This window comes from Colobus angolensis, unplaced genomic scaffold (genome assembly GCF_000951035.1).
Source record: "Colobus angolensis palliatus isolate OR3802 unplaced genomic scaffold, Cang.pa_1.0 Scaffold26, whole genome shotgun sequence".
In the NCBI taxonomy this organism is placed as follows: Eukaryota; Metazoa; Chordata; class Mammalia; order Primates; family Cercopithecidae; genus Colobus; species Colobus angolensis.
The window spans coordinates 10,017,454-10,041,391 of record NW_012115821.1 but is presented as its reverse complement, the minus strand read 5'-3'; the positions used below and the strand labels follow the sequence as shown (position 1 = coordinate 10,041,391).

Sequence of the window (23,938 nt, the reverse complement as noted above, 5' to 3'; positions counted from 1 at the left end):
TTCCCATTTTACAGATGATGGAAATATCTCAGAGAGGTTAAGGCCTTCGCCTAAGGTCACACAGCCATCAAATGTCAGTTAATTCAAAGCCCATGCTAGACTGCTCATGCTGATGGACAATATATCTAACATGGTATGCCTTTAAGGGCACGAGCAGTAATCCAGTTTAAAAAAAAAAAAAGATATGCACAAAGCATTAAAGAAAGTAAATGACAAAACATTGGTAGCTTAGAGGAATAATAGTAGTAAAAGTAATAACAATTAGAGTAAGAATAATATGTATCACGTATGCGATGTTTACTGTGTTCTGAGCTCTTTCTGAACCCCTTTCTTGAATTGACTTATTTATAATCTTCACTACTATAGCCTAAGAAGGTTTCATAACTTGCCTAAGCTCACACAGCTGACAGCGGAGTTGGGATTTGAACCTGGGCAGGCTGAAAATCTGCTCTCCTCAGCCACCCTTGAAGAAATGCACCAGCGCTGGGGGTGCTGATGCAGGCAGTGGTTAGATCTCAGTTTCAGCACTGAATGATGTTTCCTGCTCTCCAGGCATATACTGTTTCAGCTTCCCTGAATAAAGAGTCCCGTGTGAGTCTCTGTATTCTTCACGTTTTTGACCTTGTGTCTGTTACTTCACCCTGGTCTTCTATTTACCCAGCCCTAAAGTCAAAGAATTGGACTACATAGATGGTTTTCAAAGTGTCCCTGGGTCCCCTACTCAGCTTCAGCCAACAGGGCTGACTTAACTATCTGAGTTGCTGGGCTCTTGGGCAAGATTTTGTTTGAAGAGACCATTCTTTGGCCTCCAAAGCCACTGAACTAAGCCGCTGAACTGTCCAAGTCCCTTCCAGATCACACAGCCCTAAGATTCAGTGGCAGCAATCGTGGTGGAATGAATAAGCAGTGAAGCCAGGCCCTCCTCCCCTGTCCCTTGTACCGGGTCTACCCACCTCGCCACCGATCTGACTGCACGTGCTGATCAACGAAAGCCAGAACTCGCCTCTGAAGCCCTGGTGTTGGTCAAGGACAGAGAGGCCTTTTTGAGTTTGCAGCAGGGGTCACACGTGCTTTCCATCATGCCTGCTCAATCCATAAGCCCATTAGAGAACTTACGTAAGAGCTCGGCCCTGTCCAGTGTTCCCCCTTTGAAATCTAATCTCCTCCTGTTGGTGTGGCAGGTGCTTTTGCTTTATCTTTTGCTGCTCTTTAAAGCCATAGCCTCTCCCTAGAGTGTGTTTAGATGGGGACCTGGCTGCCAGGGGTTTGCCGGGGTTGTCTTGTCACTTCCTGTCAGCATTCCGCATGCTTAACTGCAACCCTAATGTTGGATTGGGCCCCGAGGGGAAAACTCTTCTGATTCTCTAACCATTTGGCCTGGATCCCTTGATCCTAAGGCAGGTTGGTGTGCTGCGGTGTGACCCCAGGTTCACCTACAACATGAGGGAGACATGAGGGTGGCAGTTTTGCAGTTGGTGATGCCAAGCCCTACCCACCCCTCTATCACTTGGGACTTTGTGTTGACTATTTACACAGCCCAGGAAGCTCAGAGGCAGCAAGCAAAGGCCAAAATATTTTCTTCTCCTGGCCAAACCAGTCCCCGCCAAGCATGCTTGCAGAGATTTCCTCTGTCATTAGGCTGCTGGTAACCAGGTTTAAATTAAAGCCCAGACTTGCCAGTGGGCGGAGGGGCAATTCCGTTATTTCTAGCCTTTTGTACAACAGAAATTGTTTTTGTAATTTTGATTATAGAACCCTATGATTTGAAGAGTTTTGCATTTATTGGTTAATACTAAATTTTTCTTTTAGAAAAACACGAATTGAACACCTCTCTGAGAATCAGCCAAGGTTTCTGAGCCTCACGAATAACTGCTGTTACTTCGCTGTTCACTAGTGCTTGGGCTTGGTTATTTAACTTCTCTGTGCCTTGATTTCCACACCTGTAAAACGAGTATTAGAAAGCACATACTTCATAGAGTTGTGAACTAAGAGAGCATAGTGATGTGAATAATAAAATCCTGGATTCTAAACCCAGCTACCTGTTTCTGCATCCCAGCTCTGCAAACTGGGGATGATAATAGGACTAACTTCTTGGAGTTATTTTAAGCATTAAATAAATGTATCCTTATAAAGCTGTTAGAACAGGGCCTGTTGCATATAGTAAGTGCTGTTTAAGTGTTTGCAACATGTAATAACTCAGAATAGTGCCTAGCATATAGGTGAAGCAAAATCAATGTTAAGTCTTTTTCAACTAATCTTTTCCAAAAGGCAATTGCAATTGTAATTATAATATAGCTGATTTCTGTTGGGTTTTTGCATTATGCCCTAGTTACACAGACTTCTCGCGTCTGGGGATGCACGGTTGCCCAAATGCCTGCACTAGTTGTTCTGCATAAAATTGAGAAGAGGAAGGAAGGAGGGGAGGTGTGAGGCTTGGGAATAATATTCCTCTAAGTACAGGTGTGTCTATGAGGTCACCTGGAACCCTGTTCCCAGGGCCCATGGTGGAAGTCATGAAGGAGCTAAGGGAGATCGTGAGCAGAACTCCAGTAGTCTTATTGCATCTCTAACAGGGAAGAGGAGAGAATCCCAGATGTAAATTCAAGACTAGATGTCTGGAGATGTATGTAGAGACTAGAACCTTCTCTGACTCATGAAAGAAGCTACATAGTTTCCTGGGGGTGCTTGGGAGAATTACAAGACATTTTCCTCATCTTCTCTGCGACCCTGTTCCTTCCTGTCCTGGAGCCTTTGCTCATGCTGTTTCTACTGCTTACAATGTTTTTCTTCACCTTGTTTGCCCCTACACTTGCATTTTCACATAGCTAACCTCAGTGCCTTCTTTCGCTGAGTCAGAGTTGTGTGGCGTCTCTGGTGTCAAGACATCTGGATTCACATCCTGGCTTTGCTTCTTAGGAGCTGTGTGACCTTGAGCAGACACTATTACATGCCTTGCTTTCCTCATAGATTAATCCTATTTTCCTTATTGGGTCTGAACTTAAATGTCATTTCTTCTGTTTAAGGGAAGACACCTCCATGTTTGTAAAAAGAATGCTGGTTCCTGGGGCCATTCTTTTTAAGTTTCTAGTTGTGCCTTGGTTGGACTTCACTTTGATTTGGAAAGGACTTGGGTGAAACCATAATGAAATGTAGCCAGCTTTGGAATTGCACGTTACTGGTGGCTTACAGTTTTCTTTTCATAATGAGTCTCTCTATGTGTCCCAAAGTTTGTTGCACTGATTATCTATCTGTTCATAGATAATTGGAGAACAGTTCTATGATGAAACAAGATTGGGAAGGGGTGGGTTAAACAAAGTCAAGCCCATTTCTTTTCTGCAAGACTTCTCAGAGATTTTAGTATGCTAGAGTGTGTTGTCTATTTCCTGGGGAAGGGGGAGGGACTTTAATGTGGCCCAACCATGTTCATCATGGAACCTGTTTTTTACTGAAATATACTGTGGTGCTGGTGTCCTCGGAACACACCCTGGGAAATGCTGCTTTGTTTACTGAGGCCCTCCCACCACCAAATGCTAGTGCTTCTCAGGATATAAACAAACATAAGGCTTGTGATGTGGCACCAGCATGCCGAGGGTGTTGACTGTCTGCGGCGCGGAATGGCATGACTTACCATTGTGCTTTTCTTTTCCCTTTTTTCCCTAACAGAGAAGGAGACCTTTCTGGATCCTTTCGTCCTCCGGGACCTCCTGCCTGCATCCCTGGGCAGCTATTATCGGTACACAGGTTCCTTGACCACACCACCGTGTAGCGAAATAGTGGAGTGGATAGTCTTCCGGAGACCCGTCCCCATCTCTTACCATCAGGTAGATATTCTGCCTCAAGTGGGGCTTCTGTGTTTACTTGCTTTGTATTGACTTACCAATCCAGCATGGCTAGAGTATACCAGTAAGGAATTTGTTCTTGATCTTGTGCACGTCATTGATTCCTGCAGTCTTTCCCACAAACATGTTTCTGAACCCAAGAACTGCAAGCAATGGAACGTGGTTTCTTAGCCGCAGATGAAATTAACTCACTAAAGAGAATTGCAGGCAGGAAATCTGAGTATTGTTTAAGTATTCTATCTTGAGGAGGTAATAATAGCTATCCTCGCTGATGATGACCTTTTGTGCCAGAAACTCTTCTAAGCTCTTTATAAATGTTGACCGATTTCATCTTCATGAACAACACACTCGTGAGGTAGATGCTATTGGTACCCCCATTCTACAGTCTTAACGAGGAATGTGCTGTGCACACCCCATTTTATAGAGGAGATCGAGCCACACAGAAGGTTACTTGCCCACAATCACACAACTGGTAACCATGCCATGGTGTCTGATTCCAAAGATCATGCTCTGACCACTAAGCCTACCCACAGTTCAGAAAAGAAAGAGATTTGTGGACATGGAGAAATGAAATAAAACATACCATTGATTGAGTTCTTTCTGTGTGCTATGCGCTTTACTCAGCACTTTACACCTGTCAACTTAATCAGTGGCAACACAAATATAGAGAGATGGGTATTCACATAGAACATCGTGGCATGGAGAGATTGGGTAACATGCCCAAAGATTCATGGTTAATGAATGATGAAACCAAAAACTAAGCCTGAGTTTGCCTGATTCCAAAACCCATGTTTCTGACCACTATACTGTATTGCTTCCTTCTGAGTGTGGCCTGGGCACATTTCATGGGAAGGCATGATTTAGGCTGAGCAGTAAATGTGGGTAGGAACTGATGAATTGGCGATAGGATTGAGGCAGTGTCAGAGGTAGGGGAACCATCCGGGGAATGAGAGGTCTTTCAATCACCTCATGAGGTCTGAATGTATGGTTGAGGATGATTCTTGGAAGGGACATGTTAGTTGTGCAAAATTCAGCATGGATTGAATTAACTAAAGTGTCAAATTTCTTCTGTATTATTCCCGAAAATAGAGCCCGGAAAAATGGACAGGATTTGTAAGAAAGTAGATTTGAGTCATTAACCAGGACTTTCCAAAATTGAAAGGTACTTAGGATGTCTTTCATAGAAATGACCACCTCCAGCAGTCTGATTGTTCTAGTACCAGTTGACCTTCTGGGTCTTAGGTCAAGTATTCCAGTAGGTGGATCCAAATAGACATTGACCAACCAACTACTTGGCTGGCCTTGGGTCACATGTCCATCTTTGAATGAGCCACCAGAGGTGCCAGATAGCATCCTGAAACATCCAGTGTTACCTCTCAGTGGGTAAATGGGGCAGGTTCCCTGGAAGAAGGTAAGGGCAATAGAGACACTACTCCCCTAACCAAGTTAGGTCGTGTAAGGCCAGGCTGAACAAATTTATTTGGCCTCACTGCTGTTTTGGCAATCATTTTACTTTCAGATATTTTTTCCTTTTAATCTGACCCTGACAATAAAGAAAGGACTGGTGATTTGATTTCAGAACAGGATCTGCCAGCCTTAAGGAGATAATGAAATAAGAAATGAGTTTTCTTCCTAATGGTGATGCCAACATTGTTTCATTAAAAAAAAATAATAAAGTTACAGCCCAAATATTTATATATGCAGGGTTGACGGAAGGGACTTTTTTTTCAAGCTCCTTTTTTGTAAATTAATAAATACTTTTGTCTTGAAAGATTGAAAGATTTGCAGCTGGGCTCAGTGGCTCATGCCTATAATCTCAGCACTTTGGGAGGGTGAAGCAGGAAGAACCCTTGAGCCCAGCAGTTCGAGACCAGCCTGGGCAATGTGGCAAGACCCCCATCGCTACAAAAAAAAAAAAAAAATTAAAAATTATCCAGGCATGGTGGCACATGTCTGGTGATCCCAGCTGCTTGGGAGGCTGAGGTGGGAGGATCACTTGAGTCTAGGAGGTCAAGGCTGCAGTGAACTGTGATCGCACCACTGCGCTCCAGTGTGGATGACAGAGCGAGACTCTGTCTCAGAAAAAAAAAAAGAGAGAGAGAAAGGTTTGAGATAATGAAGTTAAGAAATACTGATTTGGCTACTTTTCATGTAGAATTCCATGTAAGGAGAGGCAGAGAGAGTCGCTGATTAGCTGGAGAGAAATAAGACCATTAACATATGCTGGGTTTCATTACAGCTCCAGATTTGAAACAAAAGACAGAGTTTGGGATTTGGTTGTTTTGCCAAGTGTTTGTCTTTTAGAAGCATTTTGATCATTTTTGTAACTGGGGCTCTGAGAAAGTGCTTTTTAAATATGTGCTCACTATTTCACTCTCTGCCACCCATATGCTCAAAGAGAAGAAATAATGTAAGATCTGTGTTTGCCTTCCAATATATAACTTCTCTCTAGGTATTGTGTTTCAGGGAAACAGAAAAGAAATTAATCATATTTGCTTTCCAGGTTCTTTGCTACAAACCATCTTAAGATAATACTTTACTTTTATCAGACACTGCTTCATGTGTCCCTCTCTCTCTCCCACGGGAGGAAAACAGCTCATATTCATGTGGCCAAACTGGATCCTTGCTGGCTGGCTTTGTGGAGGTCACAGCTGTGTCAGCCCTTGGAAAAGAAAGCATTCACCATCCAAGTATTATCGCTTCAGACCTTCCCACCCTGACCCTGCCAACATTCTTTCTGAAGTTAGCACAGAATGTTCATTTCAGAAAGGCGAACAGCCAATTCGGAAAAGCCAAGTAGTCAGGAATTCCATGTCTGCCTCTGACAGAAAGAAAACATTCCTAGTCCCTCGTTCTTCTACTTCTCTACAGTCTCTGTATTCTCTCTTTTCTTCCCTCTCATCCAGCATGGGTGCCTGCACTCGAGTAAAATTTGAGGATATTCACCATAAAACATAACGGTTAGCACAAAGTGTTGACTTGTATGATGTGGATTTCTTTGAAGCCTTTCAGAGCACATGCAGGCAAACACTAATCTTTCCTCTTTTGTTCCCTTTTGTGATTCTAGTTGGGCATTCAAATCAGCCTTGCCAGCCAGTGCACTTGTACCTCTGGCTTGTGTGATAATCTAGATTAAAATACAGCATTGCTAACCAAACCTTATATTGACTTGGGATTCCCTACGTAGTCAGCATGGCTTACATGGCCTCTCTAAACATCTTCTGAAAATATCAGGCCGAAATCATGCCACCCAAACAAAATGGGTCACCCCAAAATGGCAGCACTCTCGGCCCTTGTGTGGGATGTCAGAGGAGCCAGACAGCACATGGAGATGGCTGCAGGCAACATGTCCATGATCAGTCCTAGAAGATGATTAGCTTTCAGTGCAGTTAACTAGGATTTGTTTTCTTCTAGAATAGTGCTTCTCAGATGATGGTTCTTTGCTCATAGGCAACTAACCCAACCCTTCCTTTCCAGAACTGTTTGCATCTTGTTGGTTAAAATAAGGCATTGCCTATGATTTTCCCCAGCATGAATTTTACTTAAGTGCTTGTAGGGGGTGCTATCAAAAAGGCAATAAAGAAGTGTGACTGTGTCTACTTTGTTTACCTTTAGAGGTGTGATTTTTTTTTCCTGACAGTAAACTGGAATAGACAGAAAAGGTTTAATTGCATGACCCTTTTTTAACCAAAGGTATCTGTCAGAAAGAGTAGAGTAGCTCTTTGAAGTTAAGACTGTGTGCTTTGGAGGCGAACTGCCTGGGTTCCATTTATGACTTTGTTCGTCAGCCAGATTACTCAAGTACTCTACTATTTGGTGCCTCGGTTTTCTCATCTGTAACATGATGATAATAATCCCCACCTCAAGGAGTCACAATAAAGATTAAATGATGGAATATGTATAAAATGCTTAGACTAGGACCTGGCATCACAGGAAGTGCTTGGGAGATATTAGGTGTCTTTGTTGTTGTTGTTGCGGTATTAAATGATCACCAAACCTCTAAAGCAGGACTGTCTGGTAGAAGGAAAACCGCATCATTTAAAATGTTGTAGTAATCATGTTAAAAAATGTAAAGAGAAACAAGTGAAATTAATTTTAATAGTATAGTTTATTTAATTGAATATGTAGCCAAAATATTATCACTGCAAATGTTAGGGCTAGCCATATTTCTAATGGAATAGCCACATGTGGCTACTGGCTGTCACAGCTGTAAGGTTTATCTCAAGGCCACGACAACTGGTGAGTCACTTAATTCAGAACGTTTCTATTTCAACACATGACGTGCAGTGCATGTGAATGAAGGAGGTTTTTAAATGATGGGGTGAAGATGCCATCATTAATCCAAAAGAGATGGCTTTCTTTGTTAATTATGGTTAAGTCCTTTTCTTTCTGTAAAGCCCTTTCTATAATCACCTTCATGCAAAACTGACTGTAGCCACAGGAGGGGCATGGCCCTGCATTTAGCTATCTGTTCGTAGAATTTATGTTTGCAGCTGTGGTTCAGTAAGTAAAATTTTGGATGCTCCAGGCTACTGGGAATTTAATATTCCATTATCATTGTCTTGTTTAATAATGAGGCAACAAATAGGACCTGCCCTGTCATACCTCAAATGTATGGTGAAGCTAAAATAATCTCCATGACCTTAGGTGAGATTTTTCCAGTTCCTAGTTAGTATCCTTGGTTTCTTTACTGTGCTAATAATGGATTCTGGTTTTGTTTAATTGCCATTATATGCCCATCCCTTAAACTGTTGTGCATATCAGCCTTTTAATGGCTCATAATTATATTACTTTTGGTTTTCTCTCACTTCTCCCTTTCATCCACAATGATGCCCTGCCCAAGTCTTGTGGACAGGAGCTCTTGCTACACACGAATGGCATGAATAGATTTCAACTTGCCTTTGATTCAAACCGACAGATTAAAAACTAATTATTCTCTGTAATACTTTTATAATAAAAACTAAGTTGAAATGATTTATATACACTTCCAGCCAACACATTTGCAATTCAAGGTTAAAATTGTTCTTGAAACGGCACCAGTTAAACTGCAATTACAAATCCCCAAGCAGGGATAAAAGAAAGAAATGTTTTACACATTCACTTCAAAAGTTTAAGAGTCAATTTAATATTATAGAAATAAAAACTTTCATTTATTTTTACTAAATGATAAAGACTTCATTAGTTGTATTAAAGTCAAGATAATTCCAAGTGTGTTTATTACCCTGCTGTGGCAGGATCAGCCAAGAAAAGTGAGGGCTCTGGGAGGTGGACAGGATTTTCTCCTTGGGCCTGCTATCTTGTTCATGCCTCCCAGCTCTTTCTGTGTTTGGCCATTGGCAGTTTCTTTTCAGAGTGCAGAAGGGTGAAGATAGATAGATTTATGTTGCTGATGCAGGGTGCCCTGTGTGGAACTGGCCTTGGGGTTAGCTAAAGGGAATTGTTTCAGGACTTCTAAAACTGCATCCATTTCTCCACTGCAGTGTGACTCTTTCAGTGGATAATGTTAAGGCCTCTTATGCCTGTGGCATGAAGTAGTGAGAGCATACAAAATAGAGTCAAACAGACCTGCTATTCTAAGTCTCACTTCACCTCTTGGTTCCCGTGCCTGCATTAGTCCATTTTCACATTGCTGTAAAGAACTACCTGAGACTGGGTAATTTATTAGAAAAGAGGTTTAATTGGCCGTACAGGAGTCATGACTGGGAAGGCCTCAGGAAACTTACAGTCGTGGCAGACGGGAAGCAGGCGTGCATTACATGGCTAGAGAAGGAAGAACAGAGAGAAAGGGGAGGTGCTACACAATTTTAAACAACCAGATCTTGTGAGAACGAACTCACTGTCACGGGAACAGCAAGGGGGAATTCCGCCCCCATGATCCAGTCACCCCCCGCCAGGCCCCTCCTCCAGCATTGAGGATTACAATTCCACATGAGATTTAGGCGGGGACACAGATCCAAAGCATATCAGTGACCTTGGGCAAGTTACTCAATGCCTCTAGGCCCAATTTCCTTACCAGTCAGTAACATTAATACTAATACTGCTGTTAATCATAATATTACCAGCAGCCTCATGGGATTTCTGTGGATTAAGTGAGAGAAAGCACATACCAGTCTCAGCACAATGCCTTGTGTGTAATAAGCACCCAGTAAATATTGCCTGCTAGTGTTCATGATATAAGAGTGTTCTTGTAATGCTACTTTAATGTTGTTACTTTAAGCTAAAAAGAAGTTGGAAACCAAAATAATGTCTGTAAAGTACTTAAAGAAGTACCTGGCATGTAGTACGTTTGATAAATACAAGGGGGATAAGGAAGGGAAGGTTGATAGAGCATTTTACAGTTGTCATAAGCTTAGAGTACAATTGTAGTTACCACAGTCCTCATAAAATAATAATTATAGTAGTGATGGTACTTACCGAGTACCTGCTGTGTGCCAGAAATTATTCCAAATACTTTACATATCACAACTCATTGAATAGTTACAAAAACCACAAGAAGGAGGTAGTGCTGTTACCTCCATTGTACAAATAAAGACACTGAGGCACAGAAAGATTAAATAATTTGACCAAGGTCACACATTTAGCAAGTAGGGTTTAAAAACAGGATTTTGTACCCAGGTAGCAGGGTTAAAGGGTTTTGAATTTGGAGAATTAGGGATAGGCCAGATCAAAAGGGCCCCACCATGAAGGATGGGAGGCTGTTAAAAAGTATTGAACAGAGGCATGACGTGATCTCATATATATTTTTCAAGGATCACTGTTTAGCTGTTAACCAGATCTAGAAAAGTAGAACAGATTACGCACCAAACATATGGACCAGTCAAAGGCCCAGAAAGACACAACGTTGTCTGTATGGTTTAGTCTATGGCTCCAGCATGACTTCCATGTTGCACAACTCTAGGGGACACTTTCTCATGGTGGGCTTATGGCACCTTTTGGAATCAAACAAAGTGGAGGTCCAAGGCAAGGGTTGGGGTCCAGAGACAGACTGAAGTTGCCGTGTAATGATGTATCAGTAGATTTCATCACAGCCCACTTGCCAAAGTGAGAAATGTAGACTCCTCTCACCAATCCAAGACTCCTGAAAGTTTTTAACTCATTGGCCAAGCATGCCAGTTACCAAAGAGACAGGCCACTGGCGAATTTCATTTAACTTAGAAAAATGACAGGGTTTTAGTGAATGCCGCCAACCCACGGAAGGACATTTGATGAGTGTGGTAAGCTTGTCCTCCTTTCCCTCTTTTGTATGACTGTCAAGAGCAACTGTGATCCAGTTGACAATATAATATCGTTCAGGTCATCAGTTCACTCCCAGAACCATCACATCCTTTCTTCAAAATCTCGGGGCGAGTTAAGTTAATAACAAGGAAGCCGCCATGCTTTTAAACCATAGCATGTCATTAAGCTGTAAGAGCAATTTAAGTGAAAGCATTTTTGTGTTAAATTCAGGACCTGCCTCATTTTTAGAGTTATGTGGCTTGTTCTTTCCTGAGGCTTCAGAAGTAAACTTTTTAGGAGAATTTAATGCTGGCTATGAAAGAAGCAAGTATTCTATAGAATAAACAAACTTCAGAGTCGTATTGCTGAGACAGTTTTCCAGGCCATTCTTTTCTGGCATCTCAGAGATTAAACTATTTTGGGACAGATGGCTGTCTCTTCCGGAAAATTTCCGGTCTAATTCACGATGTATGGCAGCCCAGTCCGTTTCTCTAAAAAGTCATCCTGAAAGTTAAGGAATGTCTCTCTCTATTAAACTCACGTCTCTAAGCCTTTAACTTAAGCCAATTTCCTTTTATTTGGTCTTCTCTGGACACGGAGAAGAGTTGGTCAGCTTCTTCCACATATGAGGGGCTTTATGAAATTACTCCTTACTCACCTTTTCTTCAGGCTAAACAGTTCCACTTCCTTTAACCTTTCCTCACAGGATTTATTCTCCATCTTTTTAATCATTTTGATTGGTCTTTTTCTGGGCTGTCTCCAGAGGGTCTTTGTTAATACTTCTCATATAATTTTAAGAAGTTATTTTCTCTGAGAAAATCAGAAACCTGCTCTCACATTTGATGCATTCAGTTCAGACTTTGGTAGTCCTATCAAGAGAGTTCATGTCACGAGGTGGAGGTGATTTTTCAGCATCTTTAGTTGTCTTCATTTGAGGGACTCACATTTGAACAAAGTAATCAATCCAATTTTCCTAATTTTTCTGTCATGTCTTGCCTTTCCTTTGCTGTAAATAAAGAAGGAATAGCAGAAAGAATGGGAAGGCAGGCAGATTCTACCTAGAGACACTGTGAGTTTTTGAGAAGGTAAAGTAACTCACAGAGAATTGAAGTAATGCAAGAGTAATAGGCTGCTTTGGCTTTGAGGCTGGTCGTGAATCCATCCTGGTTCTATGTAAAAGGCAGAAAAAATTCCATGGTTTACTATCATTTTACATAAGCTGTGGAATTAGAGGGGAGGTAGAATGATAGGTGAATTCATATACTTAAATGATTTTTGCATGGCTAATATCACTACCTCAATTCATCGCTTTTTCATGCAAAGAGAGGGCAGACTGTTTGGAAGCAGGTCATTTTCTGTGTCATTCTCTGAGGCTGTTTGAGAAATAGTCGGGGTTAGTTCCAGGCTTCAGGATGACCACCTAGAATTTGCCGAAACCCAGATAGTGATTTCCCTTTTTTATTTTCCACATTAGTGTTAACTGCCTTCTGGTTCCCTGAAGCCTAGACAGTCACTCAATGCATGGAGAGCATCTTTCTAGCACCATTCGGCCATGTCTCCTGCAGAAAGCAGTCTTATTTGGCACCAGAGGATCCAGATGGGCCAGAAACAGTTCATTCAGCTTTTCTCTTCATTCTATTTTCTTCTCCTATTAGTATTTTTGGTGGCTGCATATTTCAAATTACAGTTTTTTGTTTTTGTTTTTGTTTTTCGGTGACAAGAATAACTTTGTGTCCTGTTGAGGACAAGTCTCTGTCACTCAGTCGCTATTCCATTCCTCATATGTAATAGAATTACCTTTTTTAGTTTTTAAAAAAAGTTACTATTTTTTTGAGACAGAGTCTCATTCCATCCCCTAGGCTGGAGTGCAGTGGCACGATCTCAGCTCACTGCAGCCTCCACCTCCCAGGTTCAAGCAATTCTTGTGCCTCAGCCTCCCGAGTAGCTGGAATTACAGGCATGCACCATTATGCCTGGCTAATTTTTGTATTTTTAGTAGAGACAGGGTTTCACCATGTTGGCCAGGCTGGTGTTGAACTCCTGACCTCAAGTGATCCATCCACCTTGGCCTCCCAAAGGGCTGGGATTTCAGGCATGAACCACTGGGCCTGGCCAGAATTGCTGTTTTTGATGATCACAATGTTGAAGGCCACACACACACACACACACAAATCCCTTTTTTGTTTTTTCTGTTTTTGAGACAGAGTGTTACTCTGTCACCCAGGCTGGAGTGCAGTGGGGCAATCATAGCGCACTGCAGCCTGCAACTCCCAGCCTCAAGCAACCCTCTCACCTCAGCCTCCCAAGAAACTGTGACTACAGGCATGCACCACCATGCCCAGCTGATTTTTGTATTTTTTGTATAGGCAGGTTCTCATTGTCCCAGCTACTCTTGAACTCCTGGGTTCAAGCAATCTTCCACCTCAGCCTCCCAAAGTGTTGGAACTATAGGCATCAGTCACCACACTTGGCCCAAAGAATCTCTTTTGATAATAGAAATATGATTTGGGTGTTGTGCCCTGAGTTCCGAGACCCCCCTCAAAGATGACCACCAGAAACCGAAGTCAAAGCCAAGTGGCCGGGATCACTTTATTGCAGGTTCGAACCCGGACCTCTCTCCGTACCGGCGTAGTCAGGAGGGCAAGAGAGAGGTCCTGAGCACAGCTCAAGCCTACTTTTTATAGTAAGGCACAAACAGGTTACAGAAGATTAGGGCATTTTTGCAGTCACAAGGTTGGGATTGGTTGACATTTTGAAGTTTGAACATTCGGCAGTTTCTGGTTGGCTCCCGCCCTTTTTTAAACCACAAACGTCTAGGGGTTTTTTTTTTTTTTTTAGACAAACTGCTTGCTTAACCATGGGTGGGAGGGGGGTGGTTTCGATTGAGCAAGCAGGGGGTACGTGACTGAGGGCTGCAAGCACTGGTAATCAGAACAGAACAGGACAGGGACTTTCACAACGCTTGTCCATACAACGTCTGGAATCTATAGATAACATAACCGGTTAGGTCAGGGGTCGATCTTTAACCAGGCCCAGGGCGCCGCCCGGGCTGTCTGCCTGTGGATTTCATTTCTGCCTTTTAGTCTTTTCATGGGCACCCTGATTTTTTTCTTTTACTTTCCATAAAAGTTAGATTGGCAGTCTTGTAAGTGATGTTTCTTAATAATATTAATAGTAATGATAGCAGCTAACCTTAATTGAGGACTTAACTGTGTACTAAGCAATTTACATATATTTTAATATTTCTAACAACTTTATAAGGTAAGTATTATTACGTGTTTTACAGTTGTGGATACTTGAGTTACAGAAAACTTAAACAGTTTGTCTCTGATTACCCATCTGGTAAATGTTGAACTTAGGCAGTTTGACTTGCAAGTCACACATTTAGTGACTTGGTGACTTTGCCAAACTTGATCACTAGTATGTCGGAAGATGCCAAGAATTAAATCCCTAATATTTATGAAGCTCTTATGATATGCTAGGAACTGGTTTAAGCACTGTACTTGGATTAAATATTTTGTCAGCACTTAATGTTGACAAAAATCCTTTTGGGTAAATATTGTTAGGATTATCACCATTTTATTGTGGAAAAATGGTGGCTCAGGTTAAGCAGCTTGTTCAGGTCACAGAGTGGGTAGGTGATGGAGTTAGTATTCATACCCAGGCAGTCTGGCTCCGGGACATAACAGTATCACCGTGACCCTATGCTTCTTCCTAGAATGCTGTAAGGCCTTTCCAGCAGGGCACTGCAGAAAGACTGAGACTCTCTCATGGGAGGCACAAACTCAGAGTGTGGTACAGCCCTCAAATGAAGTGTTTTCCTGGTTAGTTGGCAGGACAGAAACCACAGCCAGATGAGCCTGTTGGCAGTGTTTCCAGCATGCAACCCAAGTCCTGCTGGGTTTAGCAACCCTGGTATCGGGCACTTCCTACCATTTCGTGCTCTTATCACCTCCACCTGCTTTGGACCAAATCGGTTTTCTAATTGATGGTTTTTGTTTTGTTTTGTTTTTCCTCCCCTCTCTGGTTCTCCATTCAGCTTGAGGCTTTTTATTCCATCTTCACCACGGAGCAGCAAGACCATGTCAAGTCAGTGGAGTATCTGAGAAATAACTTTCGACCACAGCAGCGTCTGCATGACAGGGTGGTGTCCAAGTCCGCCGTCCGTGATGCCTGGAACCATGACATGACAGACTTCTTAGAAAACCCACTGGGGACAGAAGCCTCTAAAGGTATATTTGGATTAAGTGCCTTACCCAGAGGAAGATTCCTTATCATAAATTACTTTAAATTAAAAGGAATTCAAAGCCAGGCAGGAATTGGGACTTGGTGTTAAGTGCATATGTTTCTCTGCTAAAGGGAGCTTGTCTGTCTGAAAAATAGGAGCAGGTGTGGGAATAACTTCTGTTAAATAGGTATGATAGAAATTGCCCTTTTGACCAATAATAGATAATTCTGTCTGCATTTCTGCCTGGTAGCTTCAAAACTTATAGCAATGTTTAGAGAAAGCTTTTTGAAAGTGTCTTACTTTTTACATGGTTCCCTGTTGATCAGGAGTTTATCTCTGAGCTCAGATATCAGTGAAACGGGAGAGTTCCCTGACCGTCCACCCCGCCTTTGAAGGACATGCCCCCCCCCCACCTTGGAAGGACATGCAACAGGAACGTGGCTCATCTGTTCGGTCGCTTCTCAGACACTTTATGGGAGGGGGAGCACACAGACGGGCAGGTACAGGAGCCAGGGCGAGTTCCTTGGGGCTCTGGCACCAGGGTTGTTGTCTGTGACTCCTGAAGCCCAAGTGGGCATGTGTTACAGCGGGCTCTTGCAGCCTTGCTGTCTGTGGACAGCTTAAGTGTTAACCAGCTCAATGACCTCTTGGTACCCAGGTCCTTGTCCAGCGTCCAGGAAGAATAAGGTCGCACATGGACTTGAAGAATGAATGTGGGGGTTTTATTGAGTGGTGGAGGTGGCTCTCAGCAGGATGTATCGGGAGCTAGAAGGGGTATTGAGTGAGAAGATGATGGAGTTTGGCCATTTAGTGGCCAGTGTCCTCTCTGATTGTCCCTTGACATTCAGATGCTCCTTCTCTTCTCCCTACCATGCCGTTCTGCTGTTCTTCTCTCTTCTGTTCATTCCCCTTGTCTGCTTCTGGAGCCTGGGTTCTGGGGTTTATATGGGTACAGGATAGCGGGGTATGGTGGGCCAAAAGGCAACTTTTGGTCATGAAAACAGGAATGTCTGTTTTCACTTAGGGCCAAGGGTCTCCAGGCTTGAGGGTGGGACTTTTGCTGGGGAACTGCCCTCTTCTGGTGAGTATTTCTCTGTCTCCTGTCCATATCATCAGGACCTTTGAATTGCTCCCAACACCCCAGTATATAGCAGTCTTACTACCATCCACCCCAGGCAAGAACTCCCACGCCAGCCTCACCCCCTACTGGAAATCACTTGCAAATTTTTCTAAATTTTATTCAACAGTTTAACCCCCATATCTGATACGCATAAGTTTATCATTTTCAGGCATCTCAGTCTTTTCCATCTCTACTTCCTCATGTGAAGTGAATATGAATTTCTCTCCCAGGAAATTAGAATGTCTGGTTCTACCCTCACACCTCTCCTCTCAGGTGTAACACATAATTGTGTTACAGAGCTCCGGAAATGCTGAGGGGAGCAAGGCTGATCAAAGCCCTATTACTTGGAAGGGAGGAAGGAAAAAGAAGGAATTTTCTTTTGGTGCGAAAAGGGGTATTTCCCAACCCAGTGCTATCCTTCTTCAAAATTATGAGCTTGGGCAATAAAGGGAGAGCTTGTGTCATTTATCAACACTGGAAGTAGACTGGGCTATTGTTAGTGTCGTACGTTATGTGGAAAGGTTTTCTTTCAAGAGTGCCCCCACCCCTAACAAAAGGGAACAGTTTATTGGCATATGGACTTTGTAGGAACAGGGGGAGTGGGATTCTATTCTACAGATAACTGCAGTGACATGCACTTTGATGATAGTAATGAGCCCATTTTCTAGGCTCATGTTTCTGAAAAGGAGCTAAAAGAAGAGGAGAGGGAGTTTAAGAATGGGAGCATTTCCTTCCTGTCTGTGTGATTTTGTTTGAGGTTAGTGAGGAGAAGTGAGTCAGACCAGGTTCCCTGAGAAAGGCTTGAGATTCAAGTAATTTGGGGACAATAGATTGTCGAGGGCATCATTCCCTGGGAACAGTGGGAGAATTAAGAAGCTCACAAACCTGTGAAATATCTTAGGTTGGGCTGCCATGGAAAACCTCACATGAACTAATTGTTTTTTTAACCTAGCTAAAAAAAATAAAGAAAATAACCCAACTAGAAAGCTTTCTCCCAAGAGAACTTGACTGAGAAAAGCAGGTCTCCTGGGGATTTTGTGAGAGTTATATGCAGAGGACATGGATTGTGGGGGTGAGGAATTCATATCACAAGTGAGTGCACGATCTGGTAGCTCAGAACTGCTGAGATGGTGACAGATAAGCTCTTTCCTGAAAAATGGGCCGAGCATATGATATATCAGCTGTACAGAGAAAATGCCTGGCCTTTATTATCCAAGAAAGCTAGGGAAGATAATGGTTTCCATTGTGTTAAATTGTCGAAGTGGGCAGGATCTTCCACTGAACAGGCCTTCTCTGAATTTGACCACAACGACAGAACCGTCCTTAAATATGGCAAATTCATTCGTCATTCTGCTAGGTTTATTTGAATTATCATATGCTCATCGCTGACTCTTTAAGACATGGGAGTATTAAAATGTTTTCTGATATTTTTAGAGCCAAAGAGAGAGCGGGATCTAGGTGCAGTCCTATTTGTGTGTTTAACATATTATTGGAGAGCTACATATACAGAAAAGTGCAGTACCTGTAACACGTGCACAGCTTGATGAATTTCCACAACCTGAGCACACCTGAGTAACAAGCACCCAGATCAAGAAACTCCCATCTAGGATCTCAGGACTCCCCGCTCATTCCCCTTCCTAATCACTCTCTGTTCCCAAGGGTAACCTCTTCCAGAAATTCACTTTGCCTGTGTAATAAATTTCATAAAGATAGAATCATTCAGTATGTCCTCTTTTGTGTCTTGCTTCTGTTGCTCTACAGTAATTTTAAGCATCCTCTCTGTTGTTGCCTGTACTTGTAGTTTGTTCTTCTGTATTGCTAAATCCCATTGTGCAATTATACCTGAATATGTTTATCCATTTCAGTATACATGAATATGTAGATTATTTTCAAGTCTGGGTGATTACGAAAATCCTCGAACCTGCCTTTTAATGAATATGTGGACATATCTCTATTGGGCGTACACCCAGGAGTAAAATGGCAGCATCCTAGAGTACACATATTTTCAGGTTTGGTTAGAGACTGCCAAATGGCTTCCCAAAGTGATTGTGTGTACCACTTTACTTTACACTTCTGCCAGCAGTTTAGGAAATTTTCCTATTTTTACAGCATTTTTTAAAGGCATAATTTACATACCATAATATAGAGCTATGGTAAATGTATAATTTGATAATTTTAGTAAATTTATACTTGCGCAGCCATCACTGCAGTCCAGTTTTAGAACATTTTCATCACCACAGAAAGTTCCTTCCTGCCCATTTGCAGTCAATTATTTCTCCTGCCCTCAACCCCAGGCAACCTCAGGTCTAGTTTTGTCTTTCACTTGGTGGTAATGATTTTAACATTTATCCATGTTTGACATGTATCAGTAGGTCATTTTTTTTTTTATTGCTGTATAGTGTCCCTATTTTTTTAAATAACAGTTTTATTGAGATTTAATTCACATACCATGAAATTCATTCTTTAAAGCGTACACATCAGTAGTTTTTCCTGTAGTCACAAAGTCATGCAACCATTTCTACCATTTATTTCTGGAACATTTTCATCACCCCAAAAAGAAACTCCATCTATAGCAACCACTCCCATTCTCCTTCTCTTCTTCTGCTCTGTATCTCCCTCTCTCTAGGGCTAGGCAACCACTAACGTACCTTTTGTCTCTATGAATTTGTCTGTTCTGGACATTTTATGTAAATGGATCATATATGACTTTTTTCACTTAGCGTAATACTTTCAAGGTTCATCTGTATTGGGGGTTACGTATCAGAATTTAATTCTATTTTATGGCCAAGTAATATAGCACATAATATGTGGAGGTGCCATATTTTGTTTATCCATTTATCAATTAATGGACATTGAGTTTCTTCCCCCGTTGGCTGTTATGAATAATGCTTTTGTGAACATCCGTATCCAAGTTTTTGTGTAAATATACATTTTCAAGTCTTTTAGATGTAAACCTAGGAATAGCATTGTTGGGTCATATGGTAACTTTCTGTTTACGGTTTTGAGGAACTATCAAACTATTTTCCAAAGTGGTGGCATCAGTTTACATTCCCATCAACAGTGTATGAGTGTTTCCATTTCTCCATGCCCTCACCAACACTTGTTATTGTGCATCTCTTTTATTTTCACCAACCTAGTGAACATGAGGTTGTATCTCTTTATAGTTCTGATTTCCATCTCCCTAATGACTGATGATCTCCCTGTTTGTTTTTAAATGCACATGTCATGGAACCAGAGCCCACATGACCAAATGTTCCTCCTTTTTTTTCCCTAACAAGACTCAGGTAACTCAGCGGCACTATAGGCCAAAAGATGGCCTACACATCATCAGACAGCCTGGAAGACTTAGATTATTGACCTTAGAGATGTAAGCAGGAAAGAACCAAAGCACAAAACAAGTCCTTTTCCTTCCTCTACTCTTCTGTGAAAAAAAGTTTTAAAAAGAGAAGGAGTGGTATTCTATAGTCTTCAGGTAATTCAAAAACAACAAAGCCTGCCTGATTGGTATTCTCTATCTGATAATTATTGGAAGCTTTCAATGCCTAGGAAAGCTATGATGTTTTATGCATTTATCGGACTATTGTCATGGAAGAAGGAAAAATAAATTAATTACATAAGGCAGGAGTCATTTACCTTTTTTGGTTGAGGGCCAGATAGTAAATGTGTTTGGCTTTGTGGGCCATATGGTCTCTTGAATCCTGGGTATTTGTGGGACATTGGTTCCAGGACCCCTACAGACACCAATATCCTTGAATGCTCAACTCCCTTATATAAAATGGTGTTGTATTTGCACATAACCTAAACACATCCTCCAGTATACTTTAAAATATTTCTAGAGTACTTATAATATTAATGCAATGTAAATGCCATTTAAAGAGTTGTTTACTGGTTTTTATTCGTACTGTTTTTTATTGTTATATTGCTGGGTTTTATTGTTTTTTTTTTTCCTTCCAAATATTTTTGATCTGTGGTTGGTTGAACCCATACATGCAGAACTCGTGGATATAAGTGCCGACTGTACTCAATTCTACCAGTATAGCAGGAAGGCACCTGCAGATGATATGTAAATGAGTGTAGAAAATGTCTTGCAGTAAACCTTTATTTACAAAAAAAGATGGCAGACCAGAGTTGGCCTTGGGACTGTAGTTTACTAACCCCCACTTTAGGGAGTAGCTCAAACTGAGTTGGAGAATCCTAAACTGGTTAATCATAGACTTGTTGTAAGATACATATTTTCTGTCTTCAAGATACTGTGAGTGTGTTGGATCTGTGTTTCCATTCCACTGAAAGACCCTAGGATCAACCAGAGATTCATTAACTTGGTAACTGCCCACTTACCAATTCACTTTAATACCCAGTCACCTTTCACATCAGAGGGATAACCAGAGCCTCAACTGACTGAATATAGCTCCCCTCCTCCCCTGTTCCCCTGGCTATGATTTTGAACTTGAGGCAGCCAGTGGTGGGGGCCTGTGTTCATGCACTCATATTTTGTCAGGATGATTGGACATCCTGGAATAGAGAATACAGAATCCAGCCTTTCAGTGCCAAGCACAAGAGGCAGGGCCCCTTAAGAAAGGAATGGGGGGAAAGTCATCTTAATATTGTATTGTTGCTGAAGAAAGACTGCTATATGCATGTCGTCCATAAAAAATAATAAAGCTTTAGTTCCAGTAAATGGAAACAATATTTAGGCTCGGTGGATTGTTCAAGGGACATCCGATTTGCCTCTCTGCCCTTTGTCAGTAAATAACTTGGACAGACTTTAGGATTTAATGGGCTGTCATTTCAGTTATTCTGCAACACATCCTGGGCACATGGGAGAGCATTCAGTGATTAAGTGCTGAATACTGTCTATTGTGAAGACTTTTGGAACAGTGAACAGAGAAAAATAACTTTCCTTCCAACAACATGAAACATATGGTTTATTAATTTAACCAAACCTGTTCAAACCACAGTGGAATCAAAACCACTTGATCTGATAATTTGATTTGATGGCTTAATTAAAATGACACTGTATAATGTAATAAAAGCAAAGGAACTGGAGAGGACACCGGACTGTGTGCTTACCCTCTGGGCTCCTAAGCCAACGTCGTGTTTTTTTGGTGAATGTTTTTTTGCCTCTGCTGATGGAGGGATCTCTTTTTTAGCTATGTTTTCAATGCAAGCATTGCTTCCTGTTTTGGTTAAAAGCAGTTTTAAAGGACATATACCACTGCGCAAGGAAGCCTGAGTAACTAGCCCATTTAAAATCAGTACATTGAGAAGGAGGGTCACATTTTCTATCCAAATTAGCAAACAAAGAAGTAAATCCATGATTGCTTTAAAAAAGAGTTTGACAGTGAAATCATGGTTTTCTGCTATTCTGGGAGAAAATATTAATGTTGTTCTATTTTCAGTTTAATCATTTCTACTCACCAGATTAATGAGCTTGAATTACTTATCTTATTAAAAGAAGCTCTGATATGAACACTTAATGCCCTTGCAGGCAGCTGCCCTCCCAGAAACTCTTCCAGAAAGTTATCTTGTTGCAGCCAGAAACTTTTAGCATAGGAAAGTGTTAAGAAAAACACATTTTTCATGCAGCCCCTGTGGAGAGTTTTTAACCCCCTTCTTTCAAAAATAATTTTCAATTGTCATTCTTTTTTAACCTTGAGTGTTTAAGAAAGAAGACAAAAAAAGCAGGTCTGTTTCAAGACCCTTGAAACATCCTAGACTCTCATATTTTGAAGGTCCTGCCATGTTATATCCAACGTTTTTAAATGCTCAGACATTTCATGATTACTCTTAAGTTTATGTAAATATATGAGTTGGTGTTAAGTTGCATTTGATTGGTTGACATAATGTTGATATTTTATAGACTTTTAATGTAGCATCAAATATTTTGTTTCAATTGTTATAGCTAGTAAATGTCTTTTCATATGTCAGACATTTTTGTCCAGCTTTGAAAAGCTCATTGACTCTAAGAGTGGTGCCTGAAACACCCGTGGTTAGAAAGGCAAGCAAGAGAGCCGGGTGCTGTGGCACATGCCAGTAGTCCCAGCTTCTTGGGAGGTAGAGGCAAGCGGATCACTTGAGCCCAGGAGTTTGAGGCCAGCCTGGGCAACATAGTAAGCCTACATCTCTTAAAAATAAAAGAAACAGAAAGTCTGGGAAGAGGTTTTTGTGCGCCAGATGCTGTGCTATCGTTTTCTATTCATAGTTGTTTTATTTAATCCTCAAAACAACCTCTGCCAGGATTCGCTTTTCATCCATTAAATATTTATTGACCATCTACTATAAACAAGTTCTAGGCACTAGAAGTAAAGTTGAACAAGGGTTGATCCGTCATCATGGAGTGTACATTCTAGAAGGAAGAAATAAATAAATACGTCCACTGATGATAGGCTTCAATGTTGTCCCAAAGGGAATCAAATCAAGTCGTGCGCTAAGAGTGGTGGCGTGTGGTGAGGTCGTGGGGAGGAGCCTGTCTTGGGATAAGGCAGGTGAGGACAGAGAGCCAGCCCTGTAGAGATCTGGAGAAGCAGGTCATTTGCAAGGGCCCTGAAGCATGGGATCCAACCCAGAACAAGGTAAACAAAGGGGAAGCAAGATCAGAGAGAAGAGGCTGGAGAAGTAGGCAAGAGCAACTCTGACAAAGACTTCTTTTGGTAGAGTTAAGATTGTTAGGAGTTAAGATCTTACAGCAATGGAAAGCCTCTGCAGGGTTTTAAACAGGACTCTGGAATAATTACAACAGTCTATAAACTTATCACTCTGGCTGTTGTGTGAATAATGCTTGCAGAGGACTTGCATTGGAGTCTGCAGGACCTGCAAGAGACTGATAGAAATATCGCAGGTTGGATGAGGATGATCATAGTAAAGGTATAAGTGATCATTAGGGATGGACTTTGGAGGAGAACTTTGGGGATTTACTAACAGTTTGGATGGAGGGATGGGTAGAGTGAACAAAGAGAGAAATGTAGTACTGTTGTTTCTCTTTAACAAGTGAGGGGTCTAACGTTCAGAGAGGGTAAGTGAATCATTCAAAGCCTCTCAGCCAGGAAGTAGTAGACCTCAGATGTGAACCAAGATCCTCTTATGTCCACACGTAGTGTTCTTTCCGTCGTCCAAGGACTGCCATCTTCCACAAGAACCTGCAAGTGGTGCCTCTGTGTTCTGGATGTCATCAGGTGACTTGAACAACACAGCTTATTACTCCTTCCCTGAATGAAGGAACTTTAAAACTAAACATACTTGTGGGAATCGGGTGCTCTTACTTTCCTGAAAGTAATCACTGGGCTCAGTCTTTATCTGCTTGGCTTTTATCTATTTTGTCAGGTTATCTTGGGTGCTCAGCGCATAGGTTACTGGTCACAGGGTTAGTCCTGAGAGTCCTGCACCCACTTGATCTGCACCGTGGGGCCATATAGGCAAAAGATCTTGTGCATCCTTGGATCGGAAGGGCCTAACATAGTACCTGGTACATAGTAGGTGCACAGTCATTGCTAAGTGAATGAATGAATAAATAATAAGACAGGATAAGGCAGTGTTAGA

At 41.7% G+C, this 23,938-nt stretch overlaps 1 protein-coding gene across 2 annotated transcripts in view; it reads left to right on the top strand.

Annotated features, from left to right (window-relative positions):
• Window positions 1-23,938, top strand: part of PTPRG (protein tyrosine phosphatase, receptor type, G) — a 782,288-nt gene that overhangs the window by 636,366 nt on the left and 121,984 nt on the right. For both annotated transcript variants that reach the window (XM_011947202.1, XM_011947201.1), the window contains exons 7-8: window positions 3,664-3,821; window positions 15,094-15,286. In XM_011947202.1, the coding sequence (XP_011802592.1) occupies window positions 3,664-3,821; window positions 15,094-15,286 (351 nt within the window). The remainder of the gene's footprint in view (window positions 1-3,663; window positions 3,822-15,093; window positions 15,287-23,938) is intronic.